The 27,989-nt window shown below is 33.3% G+C and overlaps 3 protein-coding genes, 1 long non-coding RNA gene and 1 pseudogene across 5 annotated transcripts; 1 reads left to right on the top strand and 4 right to left on the bottom strand.

Annotated features, from left to right (window-relative positions):
• Positions 1–345: 345 nt before the first annotated feature.
• LOC146949713 (uncharacterized) lies at positions 346–3,362 on the bottom strand. Its single transcript, XM_085745653.1, has 2 exons — positions 2,954–3,362; positions 346–2,867 (listed from the first exon to the last, which is right to left on the bottom strand). The coding sequence occupies exons 1-2, from the start codon at positions 3,120–3,122 to the stop codon at positions 529–531; spliced, it is 2,508 nt and encodes an 835-aa protein (XP_085601779.1). The 5' UTR covers positions 3,123–3,362; the 3' UTR covers positions 346–528.
• A 1,080-nt stretch (positions 3,363–4,442) lies between these two features.
• On the bottom strand, positions 4,443–4,523 carry LOC146949712 (small nucleolar RNA Z221/R21b; annotated as a pseudogene).
• A 987-nt stretch (positions 4,524–5,510) lies between these two features.
• Positions 5,511–6,861, bottom strand: LOC146949711 (uncharacterized). Its single transcript, XR_015027364.1, has 2 exons — positions 6,514–6,861; positions 5,511–6,351 (listed from the first exon to the last, which is right to left on the bottom strand). It is a non-coding gene; the product is annotated as an uncharacterized LOC146949711 (long non-coding RNA).
• A 9,805-nt stretch (positions 6,862–16,666) lies between these two features.
• On the top strand, positions 16,667–19,329 carry LOC146949710 (uncharacterized). Its single transcript, XM_085745652.1, has 2 exons — positions 16,667–16,776; positions 18,007–19,329. Exon 2 carries the CDS (start codon positions 18,022–18,024, stop codon positions 19,018–19,020), a length of 999 nt encoding a protein of 332 aa, XP_085601778.1. The 5' UTR covers positions 16,667–16,776; positions 18,007–18,021; the 3' UTR covers positions 19,021–19,329.
• Positions 19,330–19,563: 234 nt separating this feature from the next.
• On the bottom strand, positions 19,564–23,826 carry LOC146949709 (protein DETOXIFICATION 18-like). 2 transcript variants are annotated; one of them, XM_085745651.1, is made up of 8 exons: positions 23,227–23,797; positions 22,253–22,317; positions 21,773–22,078; positions 21,099–21,185; positions 20,957–21,013; positions 20,272–20,510; positions 20,054–20,172; positions 19,564–19,959 (listed from the first exon to the last, which is right to left on the bottom strand). In XM_085745651.1, exons 1-8 carry the CDS (start codon positions 23,671–23,673, stop codon positions 19,780–19,782), a joined length of 1,500 nt encoding a protein of 499 aa, XP_085601777.1. In that variant the 5' UTR covers positions 23,674–23,797; the 3' UTR covers positions 19,564–19,779. The 2 variants fall into 2 exon arrangements, with proteins under 2 accessions (XP_085601777.1, XP_085601776.1); XM_085745650.1 differs by having other exon boundaries at positions 21,773–22,317; positions 23,227–23,826.
• Between the last annotated feature and the right edge of the window lie 4,163 nt (positions 23,827–27,989).

Below are 27,989 nucleotides of genomic sequence, written 5' to 3'. Positions count from 1 at the left end.
GCTACATTGCTAAAGTTGAAAATAAATAGATAGCATAATTAACTAGAGAATAAGCTATTTTATATCTTCATTGTTTGAATTTAGATTAACATAATGACACGGAAAAAAAATAGACTTGTTGGAATAACATAATGAATCGTATAGAGCATCATTGTTATTTACCTTGTATAGACATACGTGTAAAACTATAAGCATAATCATGTAATAACATTAACATGAAAAGTATTTCAGAGACAATGTAACATACAATTAAAATAAATATAATTTGATAAATGTGTCCCCTGTTCGATTTTTATAGCTTCTGGAAACAGAACAATAATGCTAGTAAACTGAAGCAGCAAAAAGTTGAAACCAGAGAATTCACATTGCAACCAGATTATACACATAAAACTAATTACGAGATGAGATAGATATCTCTTGATTATGTCCAACAACACTTACAAAACAAAAATGTTCACAAATTATATATGAAAAATTCAAAAGTAATATAGTATACTATATAATAATTATAATATATGTTCGATTTTTCTATCCAAGAATAGTACTAGTGAGGGCAGCACCGACCAAAATCGTAATGGTGTAAGCCCATACCCCCGATGGACTTGCAGAAGCCAATCCGCTTGACTTCCCTGGTGAGGTTTCATTCGACGACCGCGTTCCTGGAGGGGTGGACGACGGTGACGGACTTCCTGTTGTTGTAGACGAAGGTGATGGAGTTGTTGCTGCCGGCAAGGAACCCGCAGGAGATGTTGTTGGAGAATTGGTTGACACTGGGGAACTAGCCGGAGTGGGAGCTGGAGGTGAAGTAGTGGTTGGCACCGGAGAACTTGCCGGAGAGGAAGCTGGAGGCGAGGTAGTGGTTGACACCGGTGAACTAGCTGAAGGTGAAGATGAAGGTGGTGTTGGGTTGTTTGATGGATATGGAGATTGTGGAGATGGCGTTATTCCATTTCCAGAGGGTGTTTGTGCTACTCCTGGTGGTAGAGATGATGATGGAGAAGAGGTGCTTGGTGCTTGAATATAAGGAGGCTGAGATGTTGGGGAATGAGCGTTTGGTGGGGTTTGTATATATGGAGGTTGTGAAATTGGAGAAGGAGCTCCCGAGGGTGTTTGAATATAAGGTGTATTTGAAGATGGAGAAGGAGAACTTTTTGGAGGTGATGAAATGTAAGGTGGTTGTGATGTTGGAGAAGAAGGAGTGTTTGGAGGTGTTTGAATGTAAGGAGCTTGGGAAATGGGAGAAGGGGTTTTCGGAGGTGTTGGTACATTTCGAGGGTGATTGCTTGGGGAAGGAGCTTTTGGAGGTGTTTGAATGTAAGGTGCTTGAGAAATTGGAGAAGGGGTTTTGGGAGGTGTTGACACATATGGAGGTTGAGAAAAAGGAGAGGGTGTTGTTGGAGGTATAATTGGACCATGTGGAGGGTGATTGCTTGGGGAAGGGGTTGTTGGAGGTGTGTAAGGAACATTAGGAGGGGCGTGAATTGGAGAAGGAGATTTAGGTGGTGTAATTGGTACATAGGGTGGTTGAGAGACGGGAGAAGGGGTTTTTGGAGGAATTGGTGTATATGGCGGTTTATTGTTTGGGGAAGGAGCTTTTGGAGGAGTGTAAGGAGAAGGAGTTTTTGGAGGTGTAATTGGAACATAAGGTGCATGATTACTAGGGGAAGGAGCTTTTGGAGGTGTAATTGGTACATATGGTGGTTGATTGGTAGGGGAAGGAGTATAAGGAACATTAGGAGGGGTGTGGATGGGAGAAGGAGTTTTTGGTGGTGTAATTGGCACATATGGTGGTTGATTGGTAGGGGAAGGAGTATATGGAGCATTAGGAGGGGTGTGAATAGGTGAAGGAGTTTTTGGTGGTGTAATTGGAACATGAGGTGGTTGATTGGTAGGGGAAGGAGTATATGGAACATTAGGAGGGTTGTGAATAGGTGAAGGTGTTTTTGGTGGTGTAATTGGAACATGAGGTGGTTGATTGGTAGGGGAAGGAGTATATGGAACATTAGGAGGAGTGTGAATAGGAGAAGGAGTTTTTGGTGGTGTAATTGGCACATATGGTGGTTGATTAGTAGGGGAAGGAGTATATGGAACATTAGGAGGGTTGTGAATAGGTGAAGGTGTTTTTGGTGGTGTAATTGGAACATGAGGTGGTTGATTGGTAGGGGAAGGAGTATATGGAACATTAGGAGGAGTATGAATAGGAGAAGGAGTTTTTGGTGGTGTAATTGGTACATAAGGTGGTTGATTGCGAGGAGATGGTGTTTTTGGAGGAGTATAAGGAACATTTGGAGGATTGTAAATAGGAGAAGGAGTTTTTGGAGGTGTAGGAACATATGGAGGTTGATTAGGAGAGGGGGGAGTACTTTTGGGAGGTGTATAAGGAGTATTAGGAGGACTATAGATTGGAGAAGGAGTTTTTGGTGGTATTATTGGCACATATGGTGGTTGATTTCCAGGAGAAGGTGCTTTTGGAGGAGTATAAGGAACATTAGGAGGATTTATAATAGGAGATGGTGTTTTTGGTGGTGTTATTGGCACATATGGTGGTTGATTTCCAGGAGAAGGCGATTTTGGAGGAGTATAAGGAACATTGGGAGGACTATAGATAGGTGAAGGTGTTTTTGGAGGTATAATTGGAACATAGGGAGGAGATGTTTTTCTCACAGCCAGCACCACAACAATTAGTTTTTGACCTTTTTCACAATTATCATCTTTTCCACTAATGAAATAAAAAGGACCAGATCTATCAAATTGGAACTCAGAATCACCATCATCAAATTTCTTGATCGGATACTTCTTGTTGCACTTATCATAATCCTCTTTGTTCACCACTAACACTGAGTTTGATCCCTTCTTGTACTTAAAAACTATAGTACACAAAAAAATCATTATTAAAATCTAGCTCACAAGCAAATCAAAAATAAATTTTTGCATTAATTGAAATCAAACTTACCAAGAATATCATTGACTTGGAACCTATTCCTCCCTGACCATTGACTGTAACTCTCCGAGGGATTCACAACCCATCCATCTTTTCCACCAACATAGAATGTATATGCTTGGGAGCTTGAAATTAAACTAAAGAGAAACAAGAAGATGCAAATATGTTTATGAAGCTTCATGACTAATCAACAAGTTCTATACATATAGTACACTATATAACAATAATAATATTGTACATAAGCTTGATGTGCCACTATGTTCACAAAAAGGTTCAAGACTTTTTTTGAGTGGTGCTAGCTAGAGATGAATGAGAGTGAGAAGTAGAAGAGTTGTAGAAAGTGAGGTTTGGAAAAGTGATGGAGAAGAGAGTGAGATATAAAGAGAAACTTTTTTTTGGTTACCGTTGTATAGTGATGAATGAATTATTGGTATGTACTAGCAACCGTGTATAAGGCAATGGGAATTACGTGTGAATGATGAGGGGATTACAAGTGGCATTGGCTAAATGATGGAGATGTTAATTTGATCAATAATAGTAAAGTGTATTTACTATAAGGTTATGTCGGGTTGAATATTTGATATCATAAAATGAATTAGTACTACTAGATAATGATATGATATTTAATGGAAAGAAATTTCAAAAGTAACGGGTAAAGCATTAATTAGGAGAGTTTATTGGTTTCATGGCCATTATTTTGTGGGTCGTGTCGTGTGGGAGAATTGTGATGGAGTGATGTGAAGTGAGAACTTAATTATGCTAGATGAGACTAGAGATATGGTACTAAGTGTATGGTGAAATATGAAGTTGGAATATAATAAAGTTAATTAGTTATTATTTTGAAAAGGAATATGAGAAAGTTAATTGGTTTTAAATAGTTCAAAACAAAAAAAAAAGTTTTACCTTGCACTTATTTTAAATAAGGTTTTTTCCCCCTAGATTATTTTTAAACAATCATGGATAATTTATTCAACAACCAATAAAAATTAACCATAAGAATAAACTTATCAAAGGTAGAAAATTGCTGTTGACACATATGCAAAGGCTGTAACACACATGTAAATGACTAAAATACCCCCACGGCAGTTAAATGCCGAGGAAAGGAACCGGCTGCAGTTAACTACCGAGGAAAACCTCGGCAGTTAACTGCCGAAGGAATAAAAAAAGGAAGGAAAAAAACGTGTTCTTCTTCTTCTTCCACTTCAATTGCTTTTTTTGTTTTCTTTCTTTCACAACCACAAACTTCACTTTTCTTCTTCTTCCAAATCAAACACTGTGCTACAGGTAACAGAAGAAGAGCAACAAAATCCACCTCCAAACACAAATTAAAGATTGTAAATTCTATTAGATTCATTGAAACAAATAAATTGGAAAATGAATTGAAGAAAGCTGTTCAGAAAATTGACACAAGTTAATTGCTGATGGGAGAACCATCAAAAAATGAAGGAAATAAAAGTGTGTGGCGTTGATTCAAAAGAACTATGATAATTGAAGGAATAAAAAGCTCGGAAAAATAATGGGTAGGAGAAAGTTATCAGCACAGGAAATCAGAGTGGTGCATAGCCTATGAAATTAATAGCTTTATACTATGTTATAATTGAGAAAGAATAGTTAAGATTGCAAAAAGGAAAAGTGTAGAGAAGAAACCATGAGATTGGGATATTTGTGAAGAAGACAATGAAGAAAGAAGGGTGTGGCGTTATTATTTTTTCACGTGAGGCCAGAAACAACTCCTCGGTACTTAAGTGTCGAAGGAGATTTTGTTTTGAAAATTGCTTTTCCTCGGTAGTTAACTGCCGAGGTTTTCCTCGGTAGTTAACTGCAACCGGTTTTATTTTCCTCGGCAGTTAACTACCGAGGGGGTATTTAGGTAAATTACTGGTGTGTCACAGCCTTATGCAATGTGTCAACAGCAATTTTCTCAAAGGTATGTACAAACTAAATTTTACTGCACTTGCAAGTATACTCATGTGACTAACTTTTATTGGTTGTTGAATAAATTATCAACTTTTTTGTAAAGTTAATCTATTTTAAATTAGCATAAAGATAGAGCGGTATAAAGCGTAATAAAGGATACTACCTCCGTCCCGGTATAATTGACCTACTTTGGTTTTTCACACAGATTAAGAAAAGTGTATAAATAAAGGGGAAAGTGAAATATATTGTATTGGGAATGATAAAAGTAATATTATTTAGTGTTATATTGTATTGGGAATGATGAAAGTTGTATTGAAAATTGAAATAGGTCAGTTTTTTTGGGACACTTTTTTTTAGAAAATGGGTCAGTTATTCCGGGACGGAGGGAGTAACTAGAAGTTCTTGTCAAAGGAGAAAAAGGTAACTAAAAGTTGTTGAATATTGATCATAATTTTTTTTGTGTGAATATATTAATCATGACTTTACTTAAGCCTATGATCAGCTAGTATAATTCTTTGAGGACTGCTAGCATCAGTCGCTTCCTCAATTGCTTTTCAACACTTTCCCGTACAAATCGCCACGTCACCTTATTTTTCAATGCCTTTACTTGCTACCGGATGAAACGGTTGAGTTGCTGACTGCTTCAATTGCATTTATTTTTTATTTTATTTCACTTATCTTTTTTGTTTTTTTTTTCCGTTGAAGAATTCAACACCACCTCTCACCTCATATAAAGACAAAAGAATCATTTTAATTCTTTCCCACCTTCTCTCGATGAAAAATATGAAACACTTAGCTACCATTTTATTTCATCTCATCTCATGTAAGACAAAACATTCCTTCTCCACACTCACAATCAGTACCCAAAAAAAATTGAAACCAACCACTTTTTTTTTTATTTTCTCACCTCTTAACATACACATATTACATGCATATAACAGTATACCTCACGAAACAAAAATTGGAGCCACTCTAGTATATTTTGATTGACCATCATCTACTACAGCAGAATTAAAAAATCCAACAAGAGTTCAAAGGAGGATAAACATGCTTTCAATTAATTTTTAAGGAGATAAATATGAACAGCAAAAATACTCATAAATCATAATAGGATAACAAATGTAACTTAGGATCCAATCCTTTAACACAACAAAACTATAAAGTTAAACCAATGAAAACATCTTTTAGTCTTAAATGAAACATAAACAGGCTCATATAAACTTAGGAGAGTACTGCTGAGTAAAACTAAAAATTTAAAAATAAATAAATTCTCTAGAAATTTTTGAACGGCGACTACTTTTAATGGATACACCAAATCCGACACTTTTAGCATATTGAACATAGAAAGAATAAGCATCTTCTTGTGACTCAAATTTCATTCCAAGAGAAGGTTGTTGAACATTGTTAGCCTCTAAATCGCCAACATATGATTCATTATTGACGGTCTCATTTATAACATGTTCTTCATTTTCATCAATGGGTTCCATTAATTCCTAAAATATGTATTCAAATCGTTACAACTAATTATCAATACATGTTGAACAAACATAAAAAACTCAATAAAATATTTTAGAATGATAAAGTGATAGTACCAAATTCATGTTGAACAAACAGGGGAGTCACATGCATGGACAATGAGGAGAACAAAAGCATACCTTAAAAAGTGAAATACTCTTACTCTTTTGTTGGAATTGTGAGAAAAAAAACACCAAGAAGTGACAGAGTGGTGGTGTTTATCCTTTGGGGACTTTCTGCATGAAACAAAGGCTGAATGGCAGAGCTTCTGATAGTTGAAACAGCGATGTGTGAGATAAGGAAAGAGGAATTCTTAGGCGCGGGAAAATGCTTGTCGTTTGGGATATCCATTAAAAAAAATAAAAACAATTAAATGTGTTGATTTTGGTGAACCGGTAACCAAGTCAGAAGTTAAAAGAATAGTATGACGTGGACCACTAAATGAGGGAGTGCATAAAGAGAGTGTCAAAGCGCCTGATGCTAGCATTACTCTAATTCTTTTGCGGAATATTGGATCGAAAGAGTTGTGCAAAATTTTGGATGATCAAGTATTCAAAGCTTCTTCTTTCAAAAAAAAAAAAAAAACATACTCCTTCAAAGCTGCTCTATTTTGCTTTTGCATACACTTTTTTGGTAGCAGAAATTAGTGATCCAAGACGGGTTGGTTGAGTCCACTTTAATTGCATTAATTAACTTTCCTGATCAGAGTAGTTTTGTTTATGGTATTTTGTTTGACAAATCGCTTACCTGTGTAATAGGATTTCATCAAAAAAATAAATTCGCTTACCTATGTAATAGGATTTCATAAATAAAAAAATAAAAATAAATGTAGCTATAAGAATTTTTTTTTTAGGAAAAATGTAATATAGGATGTATTTACGATTTTATTGCGGTAAAAAAATACTGACAAAATTTAGTTAGTTATCTTTAGTTTTTTTTTTAAAGTGGAATCTTTAGTTGGATGCATCGTCTCTCTAAGTCCAACTATATATATATTTTACATAGGAAAGTATTGTGTACACCTCATTGGAGTATGTACACCTTAAGATAAAAGAAAAAAAATCACGATGTAATAGATTTAATAAATTGTTGATGGAGTATATATTTCATTGTTGTTTTACATATATTTATGTAAAATTTAAATTCAAGACTTGCGCACGTCCATACTGTCAGCTGCTAAGAAGTCGGAAGCAGAGAGAATGAGAGTACAAAATCCTAGTGCGGCTAGGGTTTTGTACAAAATCCAATTGTGTAAAGTCAAGTCAAACCAAGATTTTTTTTTTTATAGAACCACTTGTGGGTAGAGTTTTGTACGAAGAATGGCCAGAGTCTTCCCCTCTATTCCTCTCAGTGGTGGAATTCCTCTCCCCCTTTTATCCTTCACTTGTTGTATAGTTCTAGTAAACCCTTTGATAGAATTTTGATGTAATAACTTTTGTCTAAGGGTTCATCCCCCTCCTAGTTTTAGTGCTTTCCTTTGTTTGATAAAAAAAAATTGTCAATGGGTATCCATGGATATAGATAATATAAAACTCGTCTCGATCCCATTGGGTAAATATGATACTCGTATTTACACTGTACCCGCACGGGTACCCACAATAAGGGTTATCCGTGAGTATTGAGGTATCCACGAGTATTCATGAATACCCATGAGTTTTTGAATTTTTTGGTAAAAAAAAACACCAAAAAGCTAACGAACAACAACACCAAATGTAAATCCTATTAAAAAAACTTTTGTGAGTAACGTGTTGAATTTTGAGTTTCCTTTTTTTTTTTTTTTCACCATTATGAGATGATTATTACAACATGCATTAAAGATTGCTTCGGTAACAAAACACGTACTCCGTAAAAGATGAAAACACATGCTATACACGGACTTGTTTAGGTACATTTTCGATTTCGTTCACATACAAGAAATTATTCTCGTTTGATTTCACATATACACAAAACTGTCACCTGTCTAGGAGAACTCCAATAGTCATAATTTCACCATAAAAAATAGGATCCCTGTTGTAAGCCCCTTTAGGTTCTTTATTCTTCATGCCGACTCTTCCGGTGATTAACCATTAGTATTCTTTATCCCTGTTGAAAGCGTATTTTTGAAAACATTTAGAAAATCATCATGACTATTGGATTTATGCAAATGATTCAAAAGATAAGTCTAAATCAATGTGCAATAACAACAATTCAACAATGAATACGAAATTCAACTATGAATTGTATTTGCCAAATCAACAATCAATACACAATTCAAATCACAAAACTAAACTATCTCAAACCAAAAAAATTGATAACAAAACATACTATCTAAGAGTATGAACACATGATATTTGAACGAATCATTGAGAGGTTAGTTTCCATGTTTGATTGTGAACAAGTTGAATGTTTAAAGTCCTCGCCAAAGAGATTTAGACTAGGTTATTGTAAAATTAAGGGAAAAAAAACACAAGGATTTATTGAGGCTCTCCCTTTTCGTCATCGCTAAGGGTGCGTTCTCTCTTCGTAGAAGAATACGTCTCTTCTATGGGCATCCACTTTGATAGAAATGTTTATAAGTGTGTGTTTGGTTATGCGGTGACGAGAATTGATTTTGGTAAAATTGATTTTACAGAATTGATTATGAATAAAAGTGAGTTGGATGAAAAGTGATATTTGTTTGGATACTTTTACCATAGAAGTGATTCATATGAAAAATGTTGTTTGAATATTTTGTGTCAAAATTGCGTTTAGTTATGAAAATGACCAAAATGAGTTTTTTCTATATGTGCATTTAAAACAAATTTCATTTATTTTTTCTACAAATTTCATTTCCAATTTTAGGTTTTTTAGAGCATTTTCATTTTTAGTTAATTGTTTAAGTTTAAAACAATTGTGTAAAGATTATTAAAAAAAAATCTACGAAAAAAGATTATTAAAAAACTACTAGTTATTTTATTATTTTATAAAATGTAAAATTTATTGGGCTCCAAGTGGATGAAGTAGGGCCATTAAAAAAGGATTTTGATAGGTTTCCATATAGCTAGAAAACAAACAGAGTCGCGACAACTTTGTTTCTTCCCTCAACAGTGTCTTCTTCAATCTCTTATTTTTTGGAAAGAGAAAAAAAAAACTTTGCAGTAATAAAAATAGTACACATACAACGATCAGTGAGATGAAGCAACGAATTTCTCATGTAGCTGTAGGGATTTGTCAAATTTAAAAAGATACGTGAAAGAAAGTGATGAGATTCAAGGGTAAAAGAGACAAATGGGGAGATTCGATTCCAAGAAGCTAGGGAGAGCAGCTTCTATAAAAATCGATTCTGGACATGCAAACGTACAATTGCGATTAAGTGTTGGTGGAGAGCCAAACACTTTGAAATTGCTTTTGCCAGTCAGAACGTGCGTTAGATTGGTTTCACCGGGTAACCAAACGTATGCTAAGTGTATGATTACACATATTTCTTCATTTTCTAATCTTCTATGGTAAGCAATCACACAAGATCAAATATTCAAGACCTCTTGATTTTGGACAACCACAAAGTTTTCGAATCTCAAGGTTGCATGCAATCCTTTGATCTTCTACTCAGAGAAATCTTCTTTGCTATGCCTCCGCTTCGATCCCCTTGCACGTTGAATTGTTGAGATCACAACCCCCACATTTACCTTTGGAGGTGAAAAATGCCTTCTTTTCCTTTAAAACCTTTATCCACCACCAAGATCCTTTAAAGAAACCAATCTTACAAGTCCTATAGCACCCTAACAATCTAGACCTCAAAATCTACAAAAGTTCTTAGAAAATATGTTTAATCTAAAGAAGTTGTAGATAGAGAGAGAGAGAGGGTTTGAACACTTTAGTGTGTATTTGCAAATTGATTATATGAATTAGAGAATGAGTGGATGAAAATATATATAGGGGTAAGTGAGATAGGAGTAAGTTTGACCCAAAATCAATTCAATTGTGTAAAATATGAAATCCAGGTTGTCATGAAGATTGAATAGAATCAGAGAATCTTTGAATCGATTCAAAGAAGTTCATATGAAGATTGAATTGATTCAAAGAAACTTTGAATCGAATCAGAACTTCCAGAAAAACTTTGAATCTATTCAAAATAATTTGAATCGATTCAAATTCACTTTTCATGAGTCAAACACCCGAGAGCTTGAATGATTCGATTCAAAATATACATGAATCGAATCAAATCACTAAAAAAATAGACTTTGAACAAATTTCCGTGAGCCAAACACAATACTCGGCTCCAAACTTCACAACCTTTCTAACAACACACTTGCGTGGAATATGTAATCTAAACTGAACGGGTGCTTTACAAAATCTAATGACATTACTCAAAACATAAACCATTACTTAATCAAAAGATAGAAACAACTTTCATCTTTTACATTATATATTCGTGCAAAATGAAAAAAATACAAAACAATAGATGAATAAGAGAGAGTAAAAAATTAGTTAATTTATAATTCGTCCATAGAATAATTAGGATGTTACAAAATTTTATATGATTATCTATAAAAAAAAAAGTATTTGACAGATGAGAGACACATAGGAAATAAATGTAATAGAGGTTAATGTTTACAATCACTATTTATTTCTAACATATATAATATTTATTGTCATGTGACATGCATGACTCAAAAACTCATGTTTAATACATGAAGAATAAAAGAGATTAATTATTTGCAATATATATATATATATATATATATATATATATATATATATATATATATATATTATAGTTGTTTATGCATATAATTGATGTTGTTGTTTGGGATTGAAATACATGACACTAAAAGTTATATTTAATACATGAAAAAGGAGGTAGATATGTATTATTTTCGAGATATATTGATGTTTCGTTAATGTAGTTGATGTTTTCATTAATGATTGAAATGCACGAATCTAAAGACCATGTTTAATTCATGAGAATAAGATAAAATCATTTGTATATGATTTATCTAATATTCAAAATTATGTGTGATTAAAATTAATGATTTATTAATTGTGTTTTTATCTTTTCTTTAATTAATAAAGTATGCATTGACCATAGTTCAAGTTGAGTAAGTTTCTAAAATACTTCTCTTATCAAATGATACAAGCAAGTTGTAAATCAATTCACAACAACATTAAATATTGTAATGACTAATTTCTTAGCATTTCTTAAGTTGTTTACTTTTTAGGTTATTCTATATCATCAAAGGGAATAAATTTAGTTGTTTATTAAGACCAAAACTTGGTTAGTTTTGAGAAAAATAGTTCGTTGGATTATCCTGTGTTGTTTGTTATGATGATTGTTACATTTAATTGTATGTTATGCAATGAAATGTCTTTGTTTATTTTGACGGGTTGTACGTTTAGTCCACGTGCAATTGTATGTTACGCAGTGAAATGTCTTTCTTTATTATTTTATTTTTTTTAATTTACCGCTTACACAATTGTGTAGAACCCCAAGTTTTTTTGTTAAAACTCTGACGCTATGCATAGAAGAAAAATTCTAATTATATGATTAAGAGACACTGTTGATTTAATTCTCCCTATGCAAAATTGGGTCATAACTCAAATTTTGTTTGACGTAGTATCCATACTTCACATGTAGTGGTCAAATTTAGGAGGGCTCAGATTGCGTTTGGGGAATGGGTCAAGAATTAGAGTATGGCGAAATCTTCGCTGCAAGATCAAGAATGTTCCTACGCAGGGGCGTAGCCCTTCATATGGGAGGGGTAGCCTTGGCTACCCCAAAAAAAATATTGTCCTTCAATTTGTCGGTATATATTTATATCCGGCTACCACAAATAATAAATATTGAGCTACCCCAAACAAGTTCAGTTGCAAAAATTAGCATAAATAATAAAGTAAAAAAATTACTACAAGATTGATAGATTTATTTGTATTGGTTTAATACTTCCGGTCTCAATAACAACAATAGAGAAACCTTTTTCAACAATAAAAATTATAAAACAATAGTCATAAACAAACTAAATGGACAATCAGTTTCTTACAAATAACCTATTTATTTACTTTTGAAAAGACGTTATTGATCTAATATTAAACAAGCAATTATTGAAGCAATTATTTAAATAGCGATTTTATGTTAAGTTCCCAAGATTTGTTAATTTTAGTCCTTACTTTTTTGTTAGAGATTATAAATTTATGGGACTAAAAATATATTTTATCTTTAAATTTAATATGTTTGTTTTCAAAAAAAAAAACTTCTTTAAAGTTGGCCCCTGCATAAATTTTCTGTGAGCTTCGCCGCTGTTCCTACGTGACAAGTCCTGTACATCACGGCTTGGAAGACATGAGAGTAGCAGATTTGAATTTGATAGACCACACTACTAGCACGTGGAAGACATGAGAGAAGCTACTAGTACTTGCACTCTATCTATCTATGCCCCTTTTTAAAGATGTAGGTGTAGATAAATGTGCTTGGAAATTTACATCTCATGGTTATTACAGTGTGAAACCGGCGTGTCAATATTTTATGGAACATCTCGTGGATAATAGTGAGCTACATGTAGATGGAAATTGGTTAAAATTATGGATTCTAAAAATTCCGTAGAAAGTAAAACTTTTTCTTTGGTGAACGGCTACAAATTGTTCCCCCACAAGAGTAGAGTCCAAACTCGAGGAGTACAATGCTCAGATCATTGTGAAAGCTCATTTGAGAATGATTGACATTTTTTTTCCTTCCAGGATGCAACAGGGTGGAAGAAGTGTGTGATGAAGCAGTCTTGTGGGATTTTATATGTGATAAATGGAAAGTCGTGGACGGTTTTGAAGGAGTCTTGAACAGGTGATAAGGATGTGTTCGTTGCGGCAAAAATGACATGGTTCCAATGGTTACTACAACCTCATGAAGGGGAAACTTGTTCGTAGGCGATAATTTGGCTTAGTGTTGTTTTTGGATTTCCAAATTATTGTATTTGGATTTCCAAATTCTATTTTCTACCGAAGTTGTTACTAGGTTGAGTCACGACCAGGTCGCTCTCTTTAAGACGTTTCGTGGCACTACCCAAAATTGTGCAAGGTAGACTATCAACCACGCCGCCTCCAGGATAAAACAAGCCCAGCTACAACTGTGCGGTTAACTACTGCACTGTAGAAAACCGTTCGAGAATTACACCTTCAAATATGGTACTAAGACCACTCTTTAATACTGAAACCACTTTAATATGGTATTATTACCATTCTATTATGGTGCTAAGACCACTCAAATATGGTGTTTCCACCATTCTAACCTTTAAGTTCTCCAAACTATCAATATGGTACTATGACCACTCAAATATGGTGTTACCACCATTACTCCTCAAATAGAAAAATATTGTTATAATATTTATATACCGTTAAGATCATTCTTGATTCCGACGGGATATTATTATTCCAAATAGGGACTATGATCTTAAAAATACTCTTTATTCCGAAGGGACATATATTACCGAAGGGACTATGAACTTAAGACCATTCTTAATTCCGAAGGGACATTAAACCGAAAAGGGACTATGGTCTTAAGAACACTCTTAATTCCGAAGGGACAGAAAGGAGTAGAAAAAGGAGAATGACTTGTTAAACAAGTCGAAGGAGGGAGAAGAGAGGAAAGACTCGTCAACACAAGTCAAAAAGGGGAGAAGAGAGAAAGAGTTCCCGACAACTCAATGAAACTCTTTGGTGTGTAGAATGTACTGTGTGAGCTCTCTATTTATAGAAAAAATTCACAACTAATAAGTGAGAAACTTTGGGAACAAGTAATACATTACTTTGTCATTAAGTAATTCACATATTAGATCTAGTACAAAAATATTTTAATTGAGTACTAAAATATATTAAATTTAGTACAAAAATATATTATATTATGTACCAAAATATTTTAGCAAAACTTGGGGACTAAGAAAGCACTTTCTAATAATGATTAAATTAATTATTTAATTTATCATTTCCAAATAATAAAATATATATCAATATATATTTTTTCTCTAGTGCTTATGTACCCCCATTAATTAGAGGTACACCCCCACTATATAAACACTACTAATGTGTGTGTTCCATCCGATGTGGGACTTCCACTTTTTTCAATTCACACAACACTAGTTCTACCCAACATGGGAATTTGTGTTTAGTCTTTTTACTCAATTTCCACACATGTTCCAACACTTAGTCATATGAGTTTTACCTTCAATGTCTATAGAACTTAATTAGAATCAACAAGGGTTCGTAGAACGAAGGGAGTGTACAACTGGGGCGCAGCCCCACTTTTCTCTAACTTGAGATAAATGCCCTTATTTTGCATTGAAAAGAGATGAGATCTGTGCTTCAAAGAGAATGGGAATGAGACAGGACAACGGGATTCTTCTCATCTTGAGTGCTCATGAGTTTAACTTCAATGTCTATAGAACTTAATTACAATCAAATGATTGACAACATCTCCAGTAAACTTAGTACCAATTCCGAATTTAGAGATAAATGTTTATACAACTTCACTTATTTTGTTACAAAACTTTAATATATTTTATGCGAAGACAAATAAATAATGTTGCTCATTTGTTAAAAAGAGCATCATAGTTGTATGCTAGCTCTCAAAAGTTTATGATTATACGTCATCTTATGTTTTTTTTAAGACTTTTTCTAGTAACACCCCAAGAATACATGGTTACACCCAAACTTATTTAAAATTTAATCATAATACCAAAATTGCCCATGGTTACACCCGATTATACCTTCGTTATAATTGCATCTATCGCTAGTTCGTTGAAAGGAATTTAACCCAGTATGATGATCGATTGATTAATTCTTTTCAATAATGACATAGAATGGAAAATTTTATATTATTCGGTTTACTTCTATGATCGAATAATTGATTTATACTTCTTTTGTTGTTTTACGTTTTATCCCGATAGTAACATAGAAAAAGAAGTAGAATCTAGCATTATGATCGATTAATTGATTCCATTTCAGAGCATATCACAAGAGAGAATGGAAAATTTTATATTATTTGTTCTCCTTCTATATGGATCCCAGTAATAGCAACGACGAATTACAAAGTGTTAATAGAAATTCTTCCTAAACCCCAAAGTTAGATGATACATATACAATTTTAATTTTTGTTAAGATATTTCGGCTGTAGTGATAAAATCATAGGAATAAAGAGATGGATGAAGAGGAAAATAGACCATGTACAATGGTTACTCTCATTCAACACCATTCAACACCAACTTTTTCAATTTCCAACACTCCACATCATCTTCTCTCTCTTAATTCAACACCCATTCAATTTTTACTCTCCAATGGTTTTCATTCAACACCCTACCCCACCACTTTTTATTTCTTATTCTTATTTAATTTTTGTTTTTATAATTACATAAAATTATAATTATCGATTATAATTAAATTAAAGTAATACAATTAACAATTTATTTTTTAGTTTAAAATGGAAAAACAAAATTTTGTAAAATAATTTATTTTTATTTTCTTAACTTAAAATGTAATACAACAAACTAAGCACGCGACACACAAATAATAAGATTAAGAGAGTGAAAAACTTGGTTTTTGTTTATGTATCCAAATGAAATGATCCAAGTCTCTATTTGTAGAGAAAAAAAAATTACGAATTTTAGTAAAAAAATAAAAAAATAAAAAAATTATTTGCAACGAAATAATTGAGTCCAAAGCATTAAGAAGATTAAAAATTGAAACAGCCAATCATGTTGCACCACCTGTCCCTCCTTCCCACAGAATTCGTTTTCTCTCTCCGTCCTCTGCACACTCACGCTCCTTGTCGGCGCGTGTGCTACACGCGCCAGGTTTTGGCCAATGAAGCAGCGCCGCGTGGCATCCGGTGCAGGTTTCAATTGTGTTGAATGGGTTCATCATCTCTCTCATCCATGTCTTCATTCAACACACATTAAACACACCATTGCAATGCTTTTGCCTGTTGAATGTCAGATTCAACACAACCATTGCAAATGGTCTTAGGAAATGATGAAGAAAGTATGGGATGAGAGGAGTAAAAAGAGAATTTGAAAAATGGTAGTACTTGAAAATTTGGGAAGGAATTAAGGACATTTTCGTCAATTTAGGGTGTAATTGGAAGTTTATGTGGTGTAACTAGAAAAACTCTTTTTTTAAAGAATAATACGTCATCTTATATTAAGAATTATATTATTAATAAAATGAATTGATTTGTTTGTATGAAAAAATAATGTCATTTTTATTAAAAAAAGAAGTATATTTGTCGTTCTTCCAAAAGAAAAAACGTATATTTGTAAAATATATATATATATATATATATATATATATATATATATATATAACAGGGTATAATAAATCCTTCAAAAAAAAAAAACAGGGTATAATAAACTGAACCTGATATAGGGTATATTTGTCACCGCCGCTTCCATCGGTTCTTCCCCGAGGTAGGGTTTAGGCTTTTTCATCTAATGTATTGATTTGTTCTCTTTTTAGTTTTCTTAATACTTATCGTGTATTTGTTGTTGTGTTTTACTTTTACATGGGCCTTGTTTGGCTGCTTGTTATATAATTGATGGTGTATTTGATCTGCTAACAAAATAAATATATGACAGACAACTCCAATTTCGACAGTATGTTTGATTTATAAAATTGTTGTTTTAGGGATCTGACAAACTGAAGGCAAAAGGGAGGACAAAACTGAAATATTTGTCCTCATTAAAGTTAAAATGAAGTTTGTCATTTGTTGCTTTGCTTTTAGTAGATCAAACTCACCGTATAAGTGTTTATATATAAACTATTTCTTTAATAAAAGATAAAATAAAGTTAAACAATTTTTATATAAATTGTTTTGTAAGCTATCTTGGTCTCACAAATGCTTATGTTAATAGATTTATGTTTGTAGATAGAGATATATTGACAACCTTTTGGTTGTCCAACATCGTATTTCTATACTGTATAGATATCATATCATTTTTTAATTAGTTGTTTCTCTCTCTTATAGTCACATCAATAGTTATAATTGATGTATTTTTATACTAGTTGTCCAAAAGTTGTTGATTTTTAGATGTTCATATAACACTGCTCTTGTAGATATGCTTAAATAAATAAGTTAATCCAAACAGCCCATATTATATTAGTATTGTGATTTGGTGATACATACTGTAACCAATGTTATGATTTCTTATAGCATGTATATAAAGTTAAATATAGGCTGTCTAAATTACAAGAAAGTTTATGAAGTCTATAAAGCTCAGACACAGACACCGGAAACAATACTGACACCGTGACTAAAACATCAAACAACAGTAATAATTTGGGAAACCAATGTTGAATAAGGAAATGCCAGAAGGTTCAAAATATTTTAATGTAATTACATGGGTTGCTGTTGTGTCCATGTTGGACATCGGTGTTGGACATGTCTTTGATGTGAAGTGTTGGTGCTACCTGCAGCAATGCAATTGAATTCCCTAGAATTTTGGAATATTGCATCATACAAACAGAACACACACTTGAACAATCTCTGAAACCAGATATCTATTTTTTGTTAGAAAATATAAGATTAAAAACTCAAATTTAAGATTGTTGATGCACAAGCCTTTTAGTCAAGTAGAGTATATCTTTTTGTTAGTACAAGGTTTTTATTCATTTCTTTTTATTCCCTCATGCTGATACAGTTAGGTTCAGGAGTGATGGAGATTAAGAAGAAGCAAAAGGGTGTTGCAGATCTTGATGCTTGTCAAGACTTGGAGTCTATGATCCACGAGAATGTCCATTTTTTCGACAACTTGGTCGAGGTCATTCCAGCTAAGTTTTATCTGTCAACTGATGATAATGAGAAGCCATGGTTTCAGGGTCTAAGCAAGGATGAAAAAGCTAAGGAAAAGAGAAAAACTATAGACAATATTAGGAAGTCTCGAAGAGACCGTTTAGACCCTAACAAGCCATCTGCAACCACCCTCGACCTTCTCAAACAGAGTTTGGAAAAAGAAAAATTGAATGTTAGCGATGAAGATCAAGGTATGGTTAAGCCTTTCATGTTAGGGTTGGAAGCAGATGAGCAGTCTGTGACCTATGAAGTACTACGCCAGAGGCTTCGTTGCAAACTCGAAGAGTTTCGGTCAGATCCTAACTGTGCAAATCCTGAAATTGCCAAGAGCGATGATAGAAAGAGAGAATTTCAGAAGAAGAAACGCAAGAGGGATAATGAGAGGGATGAAATTAAGTCGGCAACTACTGACTTGACGGAGGAGAAGGTGGTAAAGGATGCCACAGAGGCTTCCAAGGAGCTTATGTTTGGCAATGTTAAACTTGAGGATGGTGAAATGCAAGGGAAGAAGAGAAAAGTTTCGAAGCATAAGGAACTTGAAAGAGCTAAGAAGTTAGAGGAGGTGAAGAAGAATGATCCTGAGAAGGGTGAAGCTATTGCTAAAAAGGAAGCATGGAAAGCAGCAATGAAGAGAGCTTCGGGAATTAAGGTTCATGATGATCCTAAACTGATAAAGAAGAGTATACAGAAACAGAAGAAGAGGCAGCAGAAAAACGCAGTGAAATGGGAAGAGAGGGTTCAAACAAGGCATCAATTGAAGGCAGAGAAACAGCAAAAAAGGTATGCAAACATAGCTGAGAGGATTAATGATAAGAAACTGAGGAAGATTGCAAAGAGAGAGAAGAAGCTATTACGGCCTTGATTTGAAGGTTGTAATGAAGGTTTTCTTAATGGTATTTCTGGCTAACATGGCTGTGAAATTTTTTGATTTTGTGCCTTTACTTTGCATTTTTATCAAAGGCAAAAAACCATATATAAATTTCAATGTTTGGTTTGGTATACTTGCTTACATTTATCAATTTTTGTTTTCTCTATTCAATCCCTTGGTATATTTTGGCATGTATGCATCCCTTTGAAATGCTTGCATTTTGTTAAACTATGATTAGTTACATGTTTGCATTATGTTGGATCCGGATTGACTATGGTCACAATACCACCCATTTGTTGCAGTTAGTACATCATAAATCATAATAGTTATATAAAGATTAGACAGTTCAATATTTAAATTTAGTAAATCAAATTAAAAAACATCTCGCAATATGAGTTATTCAATCTTTATCCAACAATATTGATTAACTGGTAGCGCGATTACATGGTGTTTTAACTGTTTCCGAATTTTGGCGTGAGATATGCCTTGCAAGTTGCAACAATAGAAGTTCATGTTAGACTCTGGAACAGAAACCACTGACAAGAAACTTTGTTAGATCATGTGTGCATGTCAATATTTATGTCTGCAACTCACAAACACCCCTTAAAAAAAAAAAAAAATCATGTTTTCACTTTCTCTAAACGAGTAGAAACAAGAAACGTTTTTAGAAAATCATGTCTATTACAACCTATGACTATTTTAACCTGTGTTTTCTCCACAAGCTGAGTTTAAAGCTCCAAGTTATAGTTTCGCTCACACTGCATCTAAAGGAGCTGTCCCAATTGGCATGCTTTCAGTTGTTAAAACAACAACAGTTTGGTCTTCATCTTTGTCTCCCGAGAGATTCAGTTTAGTCCATTTGGCATATCTTATCAAAAGTAAGAGTGTCACAGTTTGACATGCCAGCCCACAAATCAGACCAATCCATAAACCCTAAATCATAATTAAAAAACATAATGATTAATTACAAAATAAAATGACCATTACAACATATTTAAATTGTGATTTTGTGAAATAACTCTTTTACCTTATATTTCAAATTGGTCTTAAATCCAAGGAGACATGAAATTGGTAAACCAATGAAATAAAAACATGCAAGGTTGACATAAACAACTAAGTGCTGCCAACCACATCCTCTAGCCACCCCTGCATTAAATTTAACACATTGTTCTCCCTAAGTTGTTTTTGTTAATGATAATCATGTTGTAGAGAAAGCTTAAGTTAAAAGATATGAGGAATTCAAACCTGATAAGACACCTTGGATAGAATCAAGTAGTATGGAAATAGCAAGGAAGGGTGATATTGAAGCAAACTTATGTTTGATAGTAGGACTACTGCTAAACAGCCGAATCCATATATCATGACCAAATACAATCATCAAAGCAAAACATAAACCAAGGAGGAGAGAGAGTTTTAAAGTGACTCTCATTGCATGTTTTGCTCTTTCTGGTTGGCCTGCTCCCAATTCATTGGAAACTCTTGTGCTATAAAAGTTCAAATTTCAATTTTTCAATACATGTACAGAACATAGGTTAAAGTGCTTATGTTAGGAGATAAGTCCAATAAAATGTCTTTTATGAAGGACATTGGATTTTCTGCAGTCATACAATCATGTCGTCGCAGATCTCGGTCGTTGGATGAAAATTGGATGTATCATATTTTAAATAGTTTGATTAAACACTTATAAGCATAAGTGCTTATCATATTCAAATACTTATGCTAGTAGATAACCTCAAATGAGTCCATTCAAACAGACCCTAAATTATATTTTGAAGTCAATTTGGTAAACTTAGCATACGAGTCGTCGATCTTCATCTAACGCCCGAGATATCTTGACTGCATGATTTCTTATACTCTAGGAAATCCAGGTCCAGAAGGAAATGTTTGACAATGCTGGGGAAAGAGAGTATGTTAACTTAGACCAACTAACCTTGCAGCTGCACTAAGACCATAAGTGATCATGTAAGCAATGAATTCTGTGTTCGCACTGCATGGTTGTTTTGAAGAATAGCAATAGTGAATATTTCTTCTATCATTTTAGTAACAGAAATATAAAGATATGAGAACCATACCATATTGCAATCAATGAAGTTGTTATTTGTGAATCAGGCATTAATCCAGCTAAGAAAACCAAAACTTCAAAAGCCCAATACTCCAAACTTGCATAATATAAAACAATACAGTAAGTCTGATATTGTTCAAACTAGAAGCTAAATATGTTTTTGGTCAATGCAAATATACAACTGTTTTATTTTAGTCCTTGCAAATATATCAGTTTTTGATTTTGGTCCTTGTTGTTTTGTTTTAGTCCCTAAACCTTGTAATACGCAGAGCTTTTGATTTTAGTCACTCCAATATGGTCTACATGAGGACCAAAATGAATATTATACACATATTACATGGACCAATTTAAACATAAACAAATTTTACACAGAAATCTTGAAGGCTCTAAAAGAAAGAAAAAAATGATATACTTGCAGGGACAAAAAAACGGGTAGCACTTTGGTGCCATTAATGGCACCGTGCCATTAAATCTGGGCCACACAAACACATTGCCATTGTATCTGGGCCACACAACACATCTATCTTAGTGCCATTAATGGCCCAGATTTAATGGTACGGTGCCATTAATGGCACCAAAGTGCTGCCCCAAAAAAACATATTCAAAACTATTTATCAAACTAGGTTTTGTAAGATCAATCATCAAAAGGGTTAAATAAAGTGACAGGCATTTAGAAACTCATACCATACCATCGCTGCAGAAGGCAAAACTAGTTTCATGTTTGTAAACAAGTAATGAAATGATTGCATTGAAAATCCCTTCCATGTATTCTCAAACTTCTTTGCAAACATGACATATGATCCTAACATTATCATTGATATCCATAGTGAAATAGAAGTTGCAACTGGTCCACCTTTGAAATTCAGACTTGTCCAATGAACAAATCCATATGCAATCCCAACATGAACCAATGCTGGTATAGCTGAAAGTATAACCAGTGGCTTTACTACAGATTGTGTTTGTAGAAACCTCAACAAGTTTTGCAAGATGCTATATGCAAATAATCCTGGTATAAGAAACTTCATATAGAGTGCAGCTGTTCTAGCAATGTCTTGTGATTGATGAAGTAGCACTAGAATTTGTTCTGTATAGAACCAAATAATTGATATAATGATGGAAAAAATTAAAGATATAATGCAAGAGCCTTGTAGATAAATTCCCAACATGTGATATTCTTTTGCACCAAATCCTTGTCCGCAGAGTGTTTCTAATGCACCACTTAAACCAACCTGAAACAAATAAGAATAAAACAAAGAGCATATAGTTTAATCTTGCAACAACATTTAGGTATGTTTGGATAAACAACTTAATTAAGCGTTTATAGCATAACATTTATCATGTAAGTGTTATATATAAGCTTTTTCTTCTATAACAAAAGATAAAGCAAAGTTAATCTGTGTTCATAAGCTATCCTGAAGAGCTTATGTAAATAAGCTGAAAACAGTTTATGAACATTTGATAAGCTTTCCATAACAGTCACACATGTGCTTATGCCGGTGGATAAACTTTAATATGGAGATTCAATCAGGTTATGTTAAACTTGCATTCACATTGATCTAAGGATATGGTAAATGAAGCCAAAATTCAGTTTTGAATATAGAAATTAGAAACAATGGTTGACATTTAGCATTATGTTAAGAGTAGATATGTCCCACATAGGTAGCTCGGTTGGTGAACTAAAGGACGTTGAAGGAGGAGGAGGTTTTGGGTTAGATCACCAGAAACTAACATTACTAACCTTTGCCTATAAAAACAAAATTGTCTGAGTAGAGATCTAACCCTCGACCACCTTATCACTACCTTTTTTATATGAGAAATGCTAGCAATACACATTTTAACATACATTTTTCAACACTCTTTTTGATTGGTTAAATTCACATGGGACCCACTAAAATTATATGGGACCCACATGATTTAGTAGGACCATGTGAATTTTAATCAGATGTATTGAAAAATGTGTGTTAAAACGTGCGCCGATAGCATTTCACTTTTAATATTTCTTTTTCTTCATGTAGTTTATGAAATTCTGCACGAAAAAGTACTTAATAAAAGAGACATCACATATCATGTTGAAGTTGTTTAATCCCATTGTACATGAACAAAATATTATAATAATACAAAAATAGTAAATTAATTACCATAACTGCTACGCCAGTGACACTAAACCAAGAATTAGCAAGAGTAGCACCAGCTAACTGAAGCTCACCAAGATGACCAACAAGCATGACAGAAACCAAAGTAATCAAGTAATAAAATAAGTTTGTAAAAATCATGGGTAATGAAAACATGAGTTGATGTTTTGCTTCCTTAATGTCCAAGATTTTGTTCCACCATTTCTTCTCCATTTGAGGTTCTGTGTTCTGTCTCTCGTTATCATTAGGTGTTGTTTGTGCCATCTGAAATGATGATACTTGCTGCCATGTTTCCTTCATGTGTTCTGTTAAGATACGTATCAAGTGAGAACTGAGAGCAGTATTTATAATGAGAGATAAGAGGGTGAAATAATGTGTTAGTGAGTCATTATCTTCCTTGTAACTAACGCCATCTTTCTCTCTCTTTTCCCTTGAAAGCTTTTCTTCTTCCATCTACTGCCTTATTTGCATCTCTATGACATTTTTTCTTGTTCAAGCTGAGATCTCCAATTCATTCAATCCATGTTCTGGTTCATTCCTTTAATTGAAGAACCACACGTTGATTCATAAAAATAGTTCTTTTAAAAACAAACATCACGAGTGCTTGGAGAAAGAGTTAGGTAGCGTTGGGTGAGGTATTGAGATTTTGAATGAGAGAGGTGCAGCAATGTAGAATCAACGGTGGAGATGTAATGGAAGTGAGGTGGCATTGGGTGAAGTACTCTTAAGCATAGTTTTAAAACTCGGCTGGATCATCGACTCGGTAGGGTACTCGGTCACAGGGTTAATAGTCACTTTGTTATTAGTCGAACCACTGAGTCACTGATTGAATCGGATCAAATCGAATAACTCGATTAGATGACTCAGTCGCAAGATTAAATTTTTATTGGTATTTAACCAAATATAATTTTAAATATCAATAAAAATTTGAGTGAACTAATGACTCGACCACTTAAAAACTAAAATGTAATATGTATATTAATATTTGTATAGTTATATATTATTGTTTAAAGAGTGTGGCTATATTTTGTTGAAAGAGACGGGAAATATATTTTGTTTTGCATATTATTTAATATTAATATAATAGGTAGATTTTCTAAAAAAAAATAGATATGTATATTATTATTTTCGGGGAGAGTTTTTTTTTTTGACAAGAAATATTTTTTTTAGAGGAGAGTTGATATTATTATTATTATTATTATTATTATTATTATTATTATTATTATTATTATTATTATTATTATTATTATTATTATTATTATTATTATTATTATTATTATTATTATTATTATTATTGTGTAAATATTATATATAAAAATGATGTGCTCTTTTTGAACAAAAAATTCGATGAGTTCTTTCCAGGGAACAAATGAAGATGTAATATATATACATACTTAATATATTTCGATACAGAAGGTTTGGTTTCCAGTGATTTGGTTTCCTATAGTCATCCATTTTTTCAAATTCTGATTTTTTCAACAAAAATCAAAAGTCAAAGCAATTGAAACCATAGGATTAAACTGAACATTAATTAGTATTAATCCGTGCTTAATGACTAATTATGATAGAAATTGAAAATAATTACTAAACCGGATTGACTCGGAAAACCGGCTGAGTCACCGGTTTCCACCGCTTTCTACCGAGTCACGTCGGTTTTAGCCGGTTTAATTGCACGGTCGATCTGATAAACAGCTCGAATCGGTTACACCATCGGTTCACGGTCTAACTGATTGGATCGGTCGGTCCGAGCCGGGTTTTAAAACTATGCTCTTCATACCTAATTATTTTGAGGCAAATTAATAACTAAATTGAGGGTAACCTGCTATGGGAGGTCATTTGCACTGGTCCACCCGTGGACACTTATTTTTTTGGGTCCATACTAGGTGCTCTATTTTTTATTGTGGTGACATTGTTTATTAAGCAACCAACACTAATTCTACCCATGTTAGAACCCTGGTCACCATAGAAATTCCTGCATTTTTGTGGGCAACATTTTGTTCTTTTGCACTTACTTATGTAATGGCATGTGTGTGAAATATAGGTTTATTCTTGAAGAAAAAAAATCTGACTTAATTGTTGCTATTGTAGCAAATGTTATATTTGTAAATCAACGATATATTAATCCGTGCGAACACATGTGTGTCACACTAGTATATAGACATGCACATATCACACTACTAGAGGGACGATCGAGTTGGATGCTTCGTTGGTCAGATCTATTGAACAAATTCAAAAAAGTTTGATTCGACCTAGGAACTACGAAGAGAACAGGGAACTCCTGGACGCACCACACGAAGACATTAATTTAGCTGATCCATGATTATGTACTATGTTTTATTTAATTACGTGTTTTATGTTGTCAAATTATGTTTTATCTATGGTTAGTTATATGTTGTTTTATTATGTTTTAAATTTTATATATATATATATATATATATATATATATATATATATATATATATATATATATGGGGTTTGCTAGAACACACCCACTACTTTTTATGTGGGAGTGTTTTAGCAAAGCTACACCTTAGGGGTGTAATTAACCACTTTTTAGTTATTTACTTGCTAAAACACTCCCACATAAAAACCAGTGGGTGTGTTCTAGCAAATGCTTATAAGATTTGCTAGAACACACCCACTTGTTATTGTTAGAAGGTGTGTTATAGCAACATACACCTTAGGGTGTATTTAACCACTTTTTAGTTATTTACTTGCTAAAACACTCCCACATAAAAACTAATGGGTGTGTATCTAGCAAACCCCTATATCTATATATATATATATATATATATATATATATGCTGAAGATCTTCGGCTAGCCGAAGATCTACATGATGCTGACGAAAAACTCGTCCCTTAACCTTACGCTACAGATGAGAATTTTCAATAATAGATAGATATATTCTTTAAATTTTCATTATGTTTTACTTGACACCAAAGATGTTCATTTACACACATAGATTGAATTAAAATTTGAAGATCATTCATTAAACAAATTCTTATAGGGTGTAAGTCTAGTTCAGATTATATAATCTGAAAATGTTCATGACATGATTTTTTTGTGTGGTCCACAATGCACCGACAGTTTCTTTGGTCCACGACACAAAAACTTCTATAAATAAGCGTGCTCGGTTCATTTGTTGTAAAACACAAAAAAAACTTTGAACACTAAGAGGTTGCTATGAGCTAAATCTTGCTGCCTTGGCGATATAAATCAGTTGGCAAGGCAGCAAGATCTACCTCAAAACAATCATCTTGAAACACCTTTTCTTTCATCGTTATGTTGCAATTCTGATTCCGAATAGGTTCTTATGAACTTGATCCAGCTGACCTACCGATCGAAATATGTCAGTTGGCAGGTCAACAGGATCAAGTTCAAAATCACCTATTCGAACACCTTCCAAGCTGTTATTTTCTTGTTTTAATTTAAGTTGTTTAATTATTTTTGTACTTTTTTCGAATTATGTTGTTAAATTGATTATATATCTATGGATAGTTAGGTATATGTTGTTGAATTAAGTTGTTTTATTATGTTTTAAATAATTTTATATATATATATATATATATATATATATATATATATATATCTCATCATGCTGGCAAAAAACTCTTCCCTTTATCTTACGCTACATATGAGAATTTTCAATAATAGATAGATATATTCTTTAAATTTTCATCATGTTTTACTTTACGCTTGTTTTACTTTATGCTAAAGATGTTCATTTAAATACATAGATTGAATTAAAATTTGAAGATCATTCTTAAACACATTCTTGGAAAGGTTCGAATTATATAATCTGAATTTTGTTTGGACATTTTCGGATTATATAATTCGAAAACTCTCAATTTTTTGGACGGCGACGTTTCACGAAAGGTTTGGATGGTTAGTGGTGTGTTTAATGAATTTTTGGATGGGTGGAAAACGTTTTATTTGACTCAGTTATGATCTAGGACTTGTTTTAGGCTATAAATAGGCTTGCATCTTCAACAAATTCCTTCATTCTTCACTTCACCTATTTTCTTCAATATTTTTTTAGTTTTTTTAAAAAGTGTTTATGGTGTCATGGTCATTGCTGACCGTTTATATAATCCCTGCAATTGCTTTGCAGCTTATGCAGGGATTATACGATGGTCAGCAGAGACCTTTGCCATTAAATAAAACACACTAAATCACAGTTCGTAAGTTTTCGGATTTTATATTCCGAAAAATGTTAACAATCTGGTTCGGATTAAATCCAACATTAATTAGTATTAATTCGTTCTTAATGACTAATTATGACAGAAATTGAAAAAAAATTACTAAACCGGATTGACTCGGAAAACCGGCCGAGTCACCGGTTTCCACCGCTTTCTACCGAGTCACGTCAGTTTTAGCCGGTTTAATTGCACGGCCGATCTGATAAACAGCTCGAGCCGATTACACCACCGGTTCATGGTCCAACCGATCGGATCGGCCGGTCCCAGTCGGATTTTAAAACTATGCTCTTCATACCTAATTATTTTGAGGCAAATTAATAACTAAATTGAGGGTAACCTGCTATGGGAGGTCATTTGCACTGGTCCACCCGTGGACACTTATTTTTTGGGTCCATACTAGGTGCTCTATTTTTTATTGTGGTGACATTGTTTATTACGCAACCAACACTAATTCTACCCATGTTAGAACCCTGGTCACCATAGAAATTCCTTCATTTTTGTGGGCAACATTTTGTTCTTTTGAACATTACTTATGTAATGGCATGTGTGTGAAGTATAGGTTTATTCTT

The sequence above is a fragment of the Medicago sativa genome, chromosome 2 (genome assembly GCF_051527215.1).
Source record: "Medicago sativa cultivar Bolivia chromosome 2, Bolivia_mono, whole genome shotgun sequence".
In the NCBI taxonomy this organism is placed as follows: Eukaryota; Viridiplantae; Streptophyta; class Magnoliopsida; order Fabales; family Fabaceae; genus Medicago; species Medicago sativa.
Note: the sequence above shows the minus strand (reverse complement) of the source record. Positions and strands in the feature narration are given on the sequence as shown.